Source organism: Otolemur garnettii, unplaced genomic scaffold, assembly GCF_000181295.1.
Source record: "Otolemur garnettii isolate 467f Iridium unplaced genomic scaffold, OtoGar3 scaffold00148, whole genome shotgun sequence".
Taxonomy (NCBI): domain Eukaryota; kingdom Metazoa; phylum Chordata; class Mammalia; order Primates; family Galagidae; genus Otolemur; species Otolemur garnettii.
Window position 1 is genome coordinate 3,231,758 of NW_003852543.1, and position 14,325 is coordinate 3,246,082.

Consider the following 14,325-nt stretch of genomic DNA (forward strand, 5'->3'; position numbering starts at 1 on the left):
CCAGTTTTCTGATCAAACTTGTGGGCCAGGACAGTGGTGACCTGCATCTTTAGCCGAATACAACAGATTGAATAATCCAGGGGAGGACCAAGAGTCTGGGGCTCAGAGAGCTATTTCCACATTTCTAAGCATAAAAGGCTCTTTTTAAGAACACAGAACCATGTAGGGGAGGCACTGCATGGCAAGAAATGGAGGCCAGACTTAGATTAAGAACAAAACAAGAGGCTGGGCACAGTGGCTCACGCCTATAATCCTAGCTCTCTGGGAGGCTGAGGCAAGTGCATTGCTTGAGCTAAGGAGATGGAGACCAGCCTAAGGAAGAGTGAGATTCTGATGCAGGTCACCACTGTCCTGGCCCACAAGTTTGACCAGAATTTTTTTCTAAAAAAAAAATAGCCAGGCTTTGTAGCAGGCACCTGTAGTACCAAATACCTGGGAAGCTGAGGCAAGAGAATCACTTGAACCCAAGAGTTTGAGGTTGCTGTGAGCTACGATGCCATGGCACTGTACCCAGGGTGACAAAGTGAGAATCTGTCTCCAAAAAAAAAAGAAGAAAACAAGATAATGGGGTTTGTCTTTAAGTGGAGCTTGGTCTCAAAACAAGACTACCCTGTTGATAGTTTCTGCTACATCTCCTGAGGTTGATAATCATTAAGCTTTCCCAAGCAGTGAAGAGTAAAGCCTTCACTTCTATCATTTGTTCATTTCAACAAAGAGTCACCAAGAGCTTTTTGTGTACCAGGCACAGTGCTATGTAGTGAAAGAGGCAGATGTGGCTCCTGGACCCAGGCTAGGGATAGCCGAGTGATACCTATTAGGCCTAGACCCTCCTGTTTGTAGCCTCTTCCTCCAGGCAGCCTGTGCACTAAAAAGAGAAATTAAATAATTACTGTCCAGAGTGGCAAGTGAAAGGCCACTCCTAGAAAGCTGGGATAGCCTGGGAGAAGTTCTGGCTAGATCATGTGAGCAATGGAAAGCAATTTTAAGTAAGAGAGTAACAGCATTTTAAAAATTGCTTGTGGTAGCAATGAAGCCACTTTCACTCATGGTCAGTTACCCATGTTTGGCTGTTACTCTTAGCTAATTCCTAGCCCTGCTCAGCTCGTATCATTTCCCCAAGGAACTAGATAAGGGGCAGAGCCCTGATCATCTTCACAGCACAAGTCCTAAGAGCTGACTTTTATATCAACTGTTAATTCTGTCTACCCTGCAAGGAGGATCTCAGGGCTGAGATTTTCTGGCCTCCACTGTTTCCCCAATGGCTACAGCAGTAGCAAGCAGTGTAAAAGTTAACACTGTGTTGAAGAGTAACACTTCCTCCAGTGTTGAAGGAACATTGGAATCCCTGAGACAGCTTAGTACTTGGCGTGAAATAGTCGCTTCTCTATAAATAGTTCACCTTATGAAGTAGAGCAGGGTGAAATAACTTACAAGAGTGGACTACTGCCCATGTGGTATGCCAGGAAAGGCTAATGGGGTGAAAGGACTTGGACTACAGCTTGAGGAATTTCAGAGATCCCTATGATAATTCTGGGATCCTCTTCCCCTGGGTCCTGCTTTTTTCTCTGTAGGCTCTGATGCTGGTCTCTGTTAGAAGGAGGCTGCTCACAGCTCTGCTACAAGTTCAGAAGTGGCCCTTTCAATCTTCCAGAGACATGAGACTGGTGCAGTTCCAGGCACCCCACCTGGTGGGCCCTCATCTGGGCCTGGAGTTGGGGAATAGTGAAGGAGTCATCAACCTCAATGCCTTTGACCCCACACTCCCCAAGACGATGACACAGTTCTTGGAGCAGGGAGAGACCACCCTTTCAGTGGCAAGAAGGTAAATCAGCAAGCAGCACAATCCTGCAGTAGCTGCCTTGGGCCCCCCTCCCTTCTCCCATTCCTGTCCCTGCCCTGGGAAATAGCACCAGCAGGTAGTTCTTTTGTAAGGGAGCAAGGTAACCCCTCTTTCCTTTATCTGTTCTATTAGTGAGCCTTAGAAATCTTATATGCCAACATCTTCAATTTACAAGGGGAAAAACTAAGTCCTGGGGAGGGTGATTATCCCAAGGCCACACATTTGATTCTGGAGCCAGGACTCTACTTCCTCTTACTGCCTTCCCTGGGATTAAGTTCCTGCCTGCCTGAGTCTGGGACTAGGGGTCCTAAAAGGCATCTTGGGAACCTAAGGGAAGGATTTAGACTCCCAGCTCCTCAGAGGAGAAAGGACTACAAAGAGGTTTTCCCTAACATTTGGTTCCTGGGTTTTGGCTAAATTAGGTCGGGGTGTCCCTGAAGCTGGAAGCCTTGTGGAGTCTAGTCTAAGGAGATGATGAACAATAATTAAGACCACTTTAAAATATCACTTTCACCTATTAAATTGGCACAAATACAAATATTTCACAACTCAAGTTTCATTCACAGTATGTATGTCCTCATACTGGCATATTCCTCAAAGACTGGGAACTTCCATGTCTCATTAGCAAATTAGGTATATTTCTATAGTGCAAAACTGTGCAGCCATAAGAAAAAAGAGGAAGCTGTCCATATATTGTTATACATTGTTATGCAGAGATCTCTGAAATAGGTGTAGATAGCATGCAATCATTTACATACAAAGGGTGTGAGGAGAAGAGTATCCACAGAATAGCTGTGTAGAGCTAGGGGGAACAGGGTGACCAGAACGGGTGAAAGAGAACTTTCCATTTATTCCCATTTGTATCTTCTGAATTCTCTTACATGGACATGAATTACCTAAGGCAGAAAGGAAATCAACACTGGTCTGATAGCAAAGGACAATAGCTGGGCTTGTTTTCACCCTGACTCTGGTGGGTGATGGATCTAGAAAATATAAAAAAGCAAATCTTGTAGCTGCTACAGGATCTCCCCAGCCTGCCACAGGATTGCCAACCTGCTCCCAGCTAGCCCCTCTCGCCTGCTCTGGTCTCTATAGAGCCCTGGCTGCCCAGTTGCCAGTACTACCACGGTCAGAGGTGACCCTCCTGGCCCCAGTCACACGGCCAGACAAGGTGGTGTGTGTGGGCATGAATTATGTGGACCATTGCAAAGAACAGAATGTGCCTGTGCCCAAGGAGCCTATCATCTTCAGCAAGTTCGCCAGCTCCATCGTGGGGCCCTACGATGAGATCATCCTCCCACCCGAGAGCCAGGTTGGTGCCACCCTCACTGTCCTCTTGAGTCACTGGGGCCCATCACAAGGGTGCTCTGAGCTCTCCAGTCAGCCTACAGGAGCCACCTCTTGCTTAATAGTGCATTAAATGAACTGCAGGGGATTGATTATACATATAGTAGTAACACAGTCCTTGGAGACAAAAAATAATAATTTCTATCTTTTCCTGATTACAAAAGTAATATATTTTCATTGTAGAAAATTAATAAAATACAGATAAACATAAAAAAATTAAAAGTCACCTTTATTTCCACTTCCCAGGGCTTATAATATTAACATTTTGCTATATCTTCTCGGTATTTTTCTCTTCCTGTATGTATTTGTAATGTGTATATATGTATTACTTACCTTTTACTTAAGACTCTATTATTTTTTCATTCCATTAAATATTCTAGGGTTACAGTGTAGTTTTCTATTGTACCAGTGGCCACTGTTTATTCACTAGTCCTTTATTTCTGGATACTTGTTTCCAGTTTTTGGCTTCTATAAGTAAATATTGAATTGAACAACATCCTTATGTAGAAAAAATCTTTGCACATCCGTTAATACATGATTATTTCCTTTGAATAAATTCTTAGAATTTGAATGATGTATTATTTTAAAGTATAGGCAGTGTTCTCAAAACTTTTGAAAAATTCTGCCAAATTGACCTAAAAAAAAAATTGTGAAAGAAATTTATACCTCCACCAGCAGGGTATGTACCCTTACTGACACTGGTTAGTTTTTCTCTCAGTTTTTTATTTCAGAAATGCCATGTAACTATAGGAAAATTGAAAAAAATAGTACAATGAACACTCACATACTCTTAACTGATTTCACTATTAGCATTGTGCTTTCTCTCCTTCTCCCCCTACCCTTCTCTTTTCTTCCTCTCTGTCTCTCTTTTAAGTAGACAGGATCTCACTCTGTTGCACAGGCTGAACTCCTGGCCTCAGCAGCACTCCTGCCTCAGCCTCCCAAAGTGTTAGGATTATAAACATGAGCCACAGCCCCCAGCTTTCCCTCACCCTCCACATGTGCACGTATACTTTTAGGGGGCAGGTGAGGAGAGAACCTTTGAAAGTAAGTCAATTCACTCATAAAACTTAAATATGCATCAGCTAAGAATAAGGACAATGGCCTGCATGACAATAATACCATTACCACAACTAAGAAAATTAACATGAATAATATCTAATGTATAGTCCAATTAACCCAATTCCCAATCAGGAATACTTCCAATTACCCCTAAGATGACTTTTTTAATTTGGTAGCTTTTTAAAAAAATTATTTGTTGATCTAGGATCAATCAAAGCCACATATATTTAGTTATGGAGTTCCACAGACTTTTTCTTAAAGAGCCAGTTAGTAAATATTAGGCAAAAACAGGTTTGCAAATCCCTGATCTCAAACAATTCCCCTGCCTTTTTCTTTTCTTTGTTTTTTAATTTTTTCTAGTTTATTTTTTCCTTTTATTAAGTCATATACACATAGATCATGAATACATTTGTGCATTTGAGCCCTGCCTTTTTCTTAAAGAATACAGTCAAGTTGTCCATGGCATGTCCTATACTATGGATTTGTCTGGTTGTTTCTTCCTGATTAGATTCAACTTAAGCATTTTTGTCAAGAGATCTACCCGGGAGATGTACACTTCCCATTGCATCCCACTGAGCAGCTTATGTCAGGGTTTGACTACCTGGTTTATTTGATGTTCACTAAATGTTTCCATTGTGAAGATGTATTTCCATTTGTTGTTATTAATAACCAATCTATGGGTAGTAGTTTGAGACCATATGATCATCTTATTGCCCTACGGCTCCTCATCCAGGGTCCTCTGGTCCTCCTTACCTGAATCCCATTATTTCACTGGGAATTGGAGAGAGATAACTTTTCTATAATGTCTTCTATTTTTATTAGCTGGCATGCTTCTATGAAGAGATGCCTCCCTCCCATTTTTACTATTAGTAAAATAGTACTATTACTATTTGCCTTTAGTATTACTTTGAATTCTTAGATTTGTTTTTATTCTGTTGGTTGTAATCCATCTCTTGCCTTCTTTTTGCTACTCAGATGACCTCAATTTGGTCATCTTCAAGTTGGTTCCCATCCCCATCCCTTTGATCACTTCCTTGCTTTCTGGACAAGATATTCTAGGTTCATCTTGCACTCTGTGTCTTGTACCTGGAATGAGCCCTTTCCTCAGGGAACCCAGTTCTTTGTGTGGGGAATGCTATTAAAGACCAACATCTAGATGCTAGGTGTACTTACACTAACTCTGGTTAGGAGCAGTAAATGTGAAAGGCCAAATTGTATCTATTTTGCAGTTGCATTTTGCTGATTATAGGAGAAGCTGAGCATTCTTTCATGTTTTTGTGGCCATGTGTATTTCTTCTTTTTTGTGTGAATTGTTTATTCAAGCCCTTTGCTCATGTTTATTTTGGGATGTTGATCTTTTCCTTGTCACTAAAGTGAGTTAATACAGTACACTGAGGCACTTAGAATAGTACCTGGCACATTATAAGGCCACATATTGCTAGCTGTTATTTCTCAGTATTCATCTTTTGTGGCAAGTATCCAGAGTGACTTATTTTTATTTATTTATTTTTGAGACAGAGTCTCACTGTGTCACCCTTGGTAGAGTGATGTTGGCGTTGGCATCACAGCTCACAGCAACCTCAAACTCTTGGGCTTAAGCGATTCTCTTGCCTCAGCCTCCCAAGTAGCTGGGACTACAGGCGCCTGCCACACACCTGGCTATTTTTCTGTTGCAGTTGTTTAGCTGACCTGGGCCAGATTCAAACCCGGCACCCTCCGTGTATGTGGCTGGTGCTGTAACCACTATGCTATGGGAACCAAGCCTCTAGAGTGACTTTTAAACTCAATCCCCTAGACAGGTGTTTCTTTTCTGCAGTCACAGTGTGGGAACTGTGCCTGCATCCAGTGATTTTGCCTCCCACTGCCTAAAATCTACACGTCTACAAGTTGTGCCTCCCACCATTTGCTTTCTCTTGGTTTGTGGTGATTGCACATGTGGGCTAGCAGCTGAGCCCTGCTATATGAGGCCCAGGCCCTGAGCTACAGTGTGCAGCCTCTCAGCACAGGAATGGGCCCCAGAGCCACTGCAGCTCACTGCTCTTCTCCTACCCTACAGGAAGTGGACTGGGAGGTGGAGCTAGCTGTGGTCATTGGGAAGAAGGGCAAGCACATCAAGGTAAGGTGGGAGGGGTGGGTTCCCAGGCCTGAGTGGAACAGAGGCTTCAGCTCCTACTTCTCCTAGTGCCGACCTTGGCTCCAGCACAGGGCTATCAGTTGTCCTGGCACTGGGAAGTGGTCAGCCTACCTGCTCCCTGATGCTGCCTTGCCCCTCACCCACCACCTTTGGCTATCTCTGGCTACTAATGTGGCATAAAGGCTTTGAGATCCTTTGTCATAGGGGTCGATATCACCTGTGATCTAATTTCCTACATGGCCAAATCCCCTGCCCTTATAGGCCACAGATGCCATGACTCATGTGGCTGGCTTCACTGTGGCTCATGATGTGAGTGCTCGTGACTGGCAAATGAGACGCAATGGGAAGCAGTGGCTGCTGGGAAAAACCTTCGACACCTTCTGCCCCCTGGGCCCTGCCTTGGTGACCAAGGACAGTGTAGCAGGTAGGTCCCTGGTCTTTGCCACCCACACCTGCCCTTACATGGGTAAGCAGGCCCCCAGCAGTGCAGGTGCAGGTATACAAGGAGCCCACCTGCCCTGGCCGCCCTTTTACTGCTGACTCCATAGCAGGCAAGTCTCTTGGCCTCAGGCATGGGCTCTCCTGCAGGCTTCCTCTCCACACCCCCTACAGGGAGCACAATGGCAGAGAATGTGAAACTGCATTCATGAAGTGACTCAGAACACCAATGAACTTATGGGTGGGTCAGGCTTCTTCTAGCTGCCACCATATGGAACAGTCTTTAAGTTGGAGGGAGGCAAATCTGGCCCTGAGCTTCGTGGAGAATGGCTGTCACAGGCCTGGGTATTTTCCATAATAAAGGAGATGAGAGAGCAATGGGACTTCACCCAGCCACTATGTAAACAAAAGCTCCAACTACAAGCAGCAAACACAGAACCAGGAGGAAAGTGGCTAAGAGCAGAGCACAGCCACCCATAGCACTGGGAAGATGTCCACATGAGTGAGCCATACCAAGGGCCCCAGTGCCTCGCAGCAGAGTCCTCAGTAAAGTTAAATTGTGTTCCAGCTGCTCTACATAAATGTGTGGAACACAAAGACTGCCACTGGGAAAGTTAAACATGCTAGTTAGCTGGAACACTCTATGGACACTGCTTGTACTGTCAGCCTCTGCTATAGACATCTGGATTTTTTTGTTTTTGTTCAAGGCAAAAGCCCTAGCCATTTATCTTTCCCCCTTTAGAGCCTGGGACATCTCAACTCATCCAAGTGACTGCTACCTGGTACTCTGCTGGTGCTGGGGATGCAGGAAGGCAAATATTTCTACAGAAAGTTCCAGGGTAGAGCGTGGAGTCACAATGAGCACAAAGCCCTTTTATCTGGCAAATCATAAAGCCTCTTACAGTTTTCTTTTAGTAAATATGGGGAGGAGTGTGAGAGGAAGAAAAGGGGTAACCTCAAGGTGTTTTTTATTTCAGATCCACACAACTTAAAGATTTGCTGCCGAGTGAATGGAGAGGTGGTCCAGAGCAGCAACACCAACCAGATGGTGTTTAAGACGGAAGAACTGATAGCCTGGGTCTCCCAGTAAGTGGGATGGAGCTGCCCTCGCTGGCCCTGCCTCACCCTCCCACACTCCTGGAGGATGAGCTGAGCCTTGCCACTCCTGGTTGTGGCCCCTGGTCTTACCAGGTCCTTTTGCTTTGCCCTAGGTTTGTCACTTTATACCCAGGGGACGTAATCCTGACTGGGACTCCCCCAGGTGTTGGTGTATTCAGGAAACCCCCCGTCTTTCTCAAGGTAGGTTAGCCAAAAGAAATGGGTGCAAGGACCCCTAAGGCCTTGCAGTCTTGAGAAATTTAGGCCTGTGTATGTGTATCAGGCTAAAGGGCTGAAACCCTCATGACCTGCTCCTTTGCAGAAGGGAGATGAAGTCCAGTGTGAGATCGAAGAACTAGGTGTCATTGTCAACAAGGTGGTGTGATGGCTCCTGCACAGGCCCTGGACTTAGGACAAGAAGAGGGCATCTATTCCCACTCAGCCCACTCTATCCCAGCACAGGGAAAGGCTTGATGCCAAACGTGGGCAAGTGCTAGCCCCTCAAGTCTCTTCTAGGCAGAAAGGAAAAAAAGTTCTCCTCAATAAATTTGTCAAGCCAGAGCAGTAGCTTGACTTCTGTTATTGTTTGTTGTCTTTTAGGGTTGGCTTCAGGGATGAGATGGGTCACTTTCTGGGGCTGGAGAAGGAGAGAATACACACACACACACCAAAAAGATACTGATGGACTTGAAAAAGATGACTCATCCAGTCCCCTTGTTTATCATACAATGAAGAAAGCAAGAGACAGCAAGGGAAAGTCAATTCTCAAAGACTTTATAGTCCAGCTAAGGGTCTGTAGTCTCTTCTGGCTGTAGGACACAGCCACATTCTGGGGCTAAGGAGTCTCAGCATAGATTCCACTTTACAGTTCTAGCTACAGATGAACTGCCGGATGAACTGTTCCAGCTTGTCCTGATTGTCCCGGCTAGCAAAAGTAGGAGACAGGTGGAGCCTGGGGCCTGCAGGGCTGGGTGTTTGTTGCAGAACCTAGGCCATGGAGATAAGCTATGAGTGCCCTCAGCTCAAGGATTGTGCTCACAGTCCAAGGGGTCAAGCTTTTCCCCTGGAAACCTGCCTTGAGACCTCTGCCCTTAGGTCTCAGTATGAGTGCAAATGCAGCCTCATCTCAAACCACCCCTGATATCCCATAGCTAAGAGAAAACAAGCCAGTGATTTGGAAGACTAAAAGGGGCAAGAGAAGTATTCAGCCTTCTCCAACCCATTGTCACACCTGGGAGATACCAGGCAAGTCCTAGGGTCTTAGTGAGGCATCATCAGGGCCAGTCCTATGGGTGGTAGGGACTCAGCTGGGTTCCCTGGGTAGCGCTATCAGGAGGTGGGAATGGGAAAAGGAGGATGGTGACACTGGCTTTTCTCACCCCTAGGTCTCTGAAGGTCCAGATAGCACTGATGGCAAGATTTGGGTCCACACACTCTAGAGGGGAGAGAGAAGTCAAGGTTCTAGGGAGCAAGGGCAAGGAGCCACTGAGTACAGGCTTCTCTCTTCCTCTTGTTTGGAGAAGGAACCCGGGGATAGGACTCAAAACTGAAGTGAAGATCCTCCACTCTGCAGCCTTCCTTCCAGGAGTTGGGCTATAACTGACCAGCAGGGGGCAGCAACCACCAGAAAAACCCACCCATCTCCAGGAGCCTGGCTTGGCTGCTCAATACTCACCAAAGATACCTTCTTCCTGGGCAGTAGCCTGCAAGAACTGGAACAGCTGCTCTGTGTAGCCTGACTCTGCAGGGGAGACCAGACCTAGACCCAGGGCTCTGCTCAGGCAGAGCCTGACCTGAGGACTGCAAGGGAAGGGAGGGCCTCACCAGTATCTGGCAGCTGGCCCTGGTGGAGGAAGGAGGCAGCCTGTGCAAAGGCCTTGAGCAGTGGGCTGAGCAGGCGGCAGAGGAAGAGGAAGAAGTCCGGGCAGCGTGACTGCTGGCTGAGCTGAAGGGGACATGCCAGGGTGAGGCCAGCTCCCCAACGACCTCCCTACTGCCTCCCTCTTGGGGTAGCTTCTCCCAACACACCCTGAAGTACCGGCCCTCAGCCTCCTCGAAGTCATCACTGTCACTATCAGTAAAGTCCCCACTTGGTTTCCACAGCAGCTTTGCACTCAAACGCTGTCGCCCTGTGTCACAGGCTGGCCGGGAGCCTGGGGTCTGGGAGTTGGTAGAGCCACTTGTCCCTGACAGGCTGGCCAGGAATCAACCCTCACCCCCAGACCAGGTACATGCAGGCAAAACCAGTAAGAGCAGACCTCCTAGGTCACACAAGAGAATGCCCAGATCCATGCCACAACATAGCACCTGCTGGGCCAACTCTCAGGGTGAGAGCTGAGCACCCACACTCAAGGACAAGAAATGTGGGGGCAGGAATGATGAGAGCAGAGAACCTTATAGGTACAGATAGTCAATCCTGTCTGGGGGTAGGGGGGCTGGGCCGAGGGCAGATGTGGTCATGTCCTGAGATCCTAAGGCACAGAGCTTTGACCCAGGCTTCCCTGCCACCAGGCCAGGGAGCTACCCATCCCCACAGCACACACAGGGAAGAGGACCCTAGAGCAGCCGGCATGCAGGGCAGGGGGCTGGAGAAGGTCAGGTCCTAGATAGGGGCTTTTTCTCCAACTGCCCTGCCTACCTCCTCAGCAACCAGGAGCCCACATTGGATCAGACGGTCCAGCACCTCCTGACAGTAGCAATAGGAAGACTGACAGGGCTAGGGAGAAAGAGGCACCAGTGTGCCCTCAGGAGAGCCAGGCACACAGGCGGAGGCCTGGCCATAGGCAGGGCAAGGCCAGACGTACCACCTCCTGGCACCAAGAGAACAAGGAAGATCCTGGGCCATGTGGGCTGTGGGGGAGGCCTGACCTGCAGCAGCAGCAGGTCCTGTGGCAGCAAATGTAGCAGCAGCAGGATCTGGCGGTACAGCTCATTCTGGCTCAGGAGCTCTACGCCCTGCAGCTCCCAGGGCCCCTCGGGTGGCACTCTGCCTGCCAGCAGCGCCCGCACAGCACAGGCTAGGGTCAAAGGGAGTTGAGCATGAGAAAAGAGCTATTCCACTTGCCCCTATGCACACATCCCACCCAACCTGAGCCCTTGGGACTCACCACCCACAGCCTCGCTTAGGAAGGCAGGCAGCAGCTCAGCACTCAGGCGTGCCAAGTGTGTGATGCCTGGGCCAGGCCGTGGCACCACCAACAAGTCCCCTTGGTGGACACGCAGCAAGGCCACATGTGCTCGCAGCAGGATCAGCGTGTGTTGCACCAGACACCGCAGCTGTCCTGAGAAGCCCACATCAAAGCCACGTAGCAGAGTTTCCTCTGTCAGCCAGGAGAACTCCCCCAAGAGTCTCGACAAGAACACGCCCTGGGTGGACAGAGCAAAGCTGAGCAGGAGGGCAGCAACCCCTCCCCCAGGTCCCCACCACACCATGTCCTACCTTCTGGTGTTTGAACAGCAGCAGTGTTGCCATGATGGCTGTGCTCATCACCGCTGAGCTTGCCACGCTGGCTGGAGTGTGAGTTGGGGGGGTGCTAGTCAGGGGTTGAGGCCCAGCAAACAGGTCCCTCCACCATCTGGTAAGTCTTCCCAACCACAAAGCCCCAACTCCACCCCAGGGAGGGAGAAAGCAGCCCCAGAAAAGTGGAATTTATCACATACATGCTGAGAGCCGGGCCACAAGCTTGGGGACCTTCCTTGGATCTCTTAGAACCTACCAACAAACCCACAGCCTCCACCACAAGAGGGGAGATACTGAGAATCCTATAAGCCCTCTCTAAAGCACTCTTAAGCCCCTCGCATGCATGACTCCATTTGGTTAACAGCATCCCCACTCTCCGCTATGGAGTGGGAGAGCCTGGACTCAGTGCACCCACTTAGCTGTTCCTTCACGCCTTCCCTGGCTGCCCTGCTCCTCAGAGTTCCATACTTCTTCACATGTCCCAAGTGTGCCACAGAAGGAGAGTGGCTTAGGTCATATACCCACTTGGAAGGGAGGGTCCTGAAGACTTGATGACCCAAAGAGACAGGGACAGTTCAGGGACCCACCCTAAAAGGCCCAGATCTAGTTCCCCCTCACCGTTCAGGATGTGACGGCTCAGTCTCCTGACCAGGAGCTGGTCCTCTTCCCTGAGGGCCAGAAGGGGCCCAGTTACAGGGGTCCACTCCTGCTCCTTCTCAGTGTCTGGGACAGCAGTACTAGGAATAGAGACACAGATCACACGATGAAGGGACCAATCCTAAAAACAGTTGTGGGGAAGCCCAGGGCTTTCTCAAAGGTGTTTCCCCAATCCCAGGCCTGGGTCAGGGGATGGCTCCCTTCCAGGCCCAGGTACCATACCCCACACTCAGACTACTGGTTAAATGAGCACCTGCTACTGCTCTAGATGACCCAAGGATATTTGGTGAGGGAAGGCTGCTAATGTGTTTGTGACTACTGGGAGAAGCATCAGGCACACAAGCTGGTGCTGAAGGGCTACCTACCTTGCCTGAGACCCGCACATGCCCTGTGCCTACCACTGGCCTAGAACGATGGGTTGCAGCAACTGCTCCAGGGTCTGCCTGCTGCCCCAGCAACTCCTGGCATTGATGGTGTATTCCTGCCCAGGACAAGCCTCTTAGGTGGCCTGCGCTGGTCCACCAGAAAACTTGCACATAACACATATAAGGTAGGCAAGACAATCCCTGCAATGGCTTTGAGGGTCAGGCTGCTAGAATCCCAAGACAGACCCCCATGTACGCCCAGCTGGCTCCATACCTGCAGGGAGAAGGGCTGGGCTAGGTGCACTCGGACACAGACCCGGGGACTGCAGCCCCAACAGCTGCGCAGGCTCCGCAGGACAGCCAGAGCTCCCGTCCATAGCCCCAGGGGAACTGAGGCCTGTAAGGGGAGAGAGACTGAGTGCACCAGCTCACCAGCGGCACTGTTCTCAGGCAGGCATCAGAGCTGGCTGCCCCATCCTGTTCTCCACAGCTTTTCTTTGGTCCCAGCCCGCTCAACTTTATCTCAGGGCCAATAGGATACATGACCTGGTCCACACTAAGATCCTGTTTTCTCATCCATGAAAGAAGAAAGAAATCCCTCTGTAGCATGGTCTTTTTTTTTTGGCTGGGGCTGGGTTTGAACCCACCACCTCCAGCATATGGGGCCAGCGCCCTACTCCTTTGAGCCACAGGCGCTGTCCAGTAGCATGGTCTTTTGAGGATGACATAAGATGATAATGGTAACAGCCTTGACAAATGCCACAGGACAAGGGTAGAGAGCATTCCTTTGTACCACCCCTGCCCCCAGCCCTAAGGGGGACTCAGCCATAGGACATAATATTGTGCGTCATTTTTGGAGCTGGTATCCAACTGGGGTCCCAGGGAACAGAAGGGTCTCTCACATGATATATTTCATGTGGTGCATCTGGGACCAGGTCATAGGTTATAGCCACTGGCACCAGCATAGCATCTGGGACAATGCCCCCCTGGACCGCCTGTACCACTAGTCCCAGCCAGGCCTGGCCCAGGGCTGATAGCCGTGGCCCCTGGACCCCAGGGGACTCCTCCAAGAAGATGAGCAGGGGCTGCCCACTGATGAGCAGCTGTTCCATGACCTAGAATTGGAGGAGGTAGATGTCAAGGCCAGAGCAGAACAGACTCCTGAACCCTTTGCCTGGGCCCATACACACCACTGGGGGCACTTACTGCATAGGTCACAGTCCTTGCAAGGACCCCCTCAGAGCTGTCTAGGGAGAGGTTGGCCTCTGGGGGCATGAAAAGTCCTCCAAGCTTCCTCAGCAGAGCTCTATGGGGCACGGGGCCTGATTAGGGAAGGGGCTCTGGAAAAAAACTGGTCTGGGGGCTAGTGAGAGCCTTGCCCTCCGCCCCCCCCCCCCCCCCCCGCCAAGGACGAGCCTGTGTTTCACCTGGATACCCTGAAGCCAGTCATGGCCCTGGGACCTGTGGCAGACCGTCTGAGCCCCCAAGGCTGGGTTGGCATATGGCCAGGAGTAGAGAGGTAAGGAAGAGGGCCTTTGGGAAGCTGCTGTCAGCACACCCCCATCCACACCCCTGCCCCAGCCTGAGACTCCTCCCATGTATATCTAGGGGCACAAAACTTTACCTGAGGGCAGGGGAGCAGGCATGGGGATCCCAAGCCACACGGAGCACACCTAGGCCCTGGGACAGCAGCACGAAGGGCAGCAGGAGCCCATCCAGTAGGGACTTGTGAGTAGAGAGGAGGACGAGAGGCAAGCCCTGCTCCGGGGAGAGCCAGAGGGAAGTGCCAATCTGCCCCGACCCTGAAGCCACAGGAAGCCAAAACCCAGCACCTCCAGACCCAGGGCACCCATGGAGGAAAGGGAGAGGTGAAGGTTCGGCTGAAGAGTCCTCCCTCTGAGCACATTTCCCAAAAGTAGAGGAG

General features: G+C 49.6%; 2 protein-coding genes across 4 annotated transcripts in view; one reads left to right on the forward strand and one right to left on the reverse strand.

Moving 5' to 3' along the window:
• The window catches only part of LOC100950971 (fumarylacetoacetate hydrolase domain-containing protein 2A), an 11,058-nt gene extending 1,034 nt beyond the window's left edge, over positions 1–10,024 (forward strand). The window contains exons 2-8 of one of the 3 annotated variants that reach the window (XM_023518813.1): positions 1,572–1,822; positions 2,936–3,152; positions 6,306–6,365; positions 6,645–6,807; positions 7,799–7,907; positions 8,033–8,120; positions 9,305–10,024. In XM_023518813.1, coding sequence (XP_023374581.1) covers positions 1,578–1,822; positions 2,936–3,152; positions 6,306–6,365; positions 6,645–6,807; positions 7,799–7,907; positions 8,033–8,120; positions 9,305–9,358 — 936 coding nt within the window. In that variant the 5' untranslated portion in view covers positions 1,572–1,577 and the 3' untranslated portion in view covers positions 9,359–10,024. Of the gene's footprint in view, positions 1–1,571; positions 1,823–2,935; positions 3,153–6,305; positions 6,366–6,644; positions 6,808–7,798; positions 7,908–8,032; positions 8,121–8,241; positions 8,485–9,304 lie in introns of those variants that run through there. The other 2 variants (XM_003799265.3, XM_023518814.1) reach the window with 2 other exon arrangements.
• Positions 8,611–14,325, reverse strand: part of GPAT2 (glycerol-3-phosphate acyltransferase 2, mitochondrial) — a 10,037-nt gene continuing 4,322 nt past the window's right edge. The window contains exons 7-21 of the mRNA XM_012811055.2: positions 14,026–14,233; positions 13,608–13,707; positions 13,304–13,516; positions 12,676–12,798; positions 12,435–12,517; positions 11,998–12,116; positions 11,359–11,429; positions 11,027–11,285; positions 10,788–10,936; positions 10,558–10,635; positions 9,948–10,079; positions 9,744–9,864; positions 9,595–9,660; positions 9,299–9,354; positions 8,611–8,906 (exon numbers count right to left, since the gene is read on the reverse strand). Of these exons, the coding sequence (XP_012666509.1) occupies positions 8,790–8,906; positions 9,299–9,354; positions 9,595–9,660; positions 9,744–9,864; positions 9,948–10,079; positions 10,558–10,635; positions 10,788–10,936; positions 11,027–11,285; positions 11,359–11,429; positions 11,998–12,116; positions 12,435–12,517; positions 12,676–12,798; positions 13,304–13,516; positions 13,608–13,707; positions 14,026–14,233 (1,895 nt within the window). The 3' untranslated portion in view covers positions 8,611–8,789. The remainder of the gene's footprint in view (positions 8,907–9,298; positions 9,355–9,594; positions 9,661–9,743; positions 9,865–9,947; positions 10,080–10,557; positions 10,636–10,787; positions 10,937–11,026; positions 11,286–11,358; positions 11,430–11,997; positions 12,117–12,434; positions 12,518–12,675; positions 12,799–13,303; positions 13,517–13,607; positions 13,708–14,025; positions 14,234–14,325) is intronic.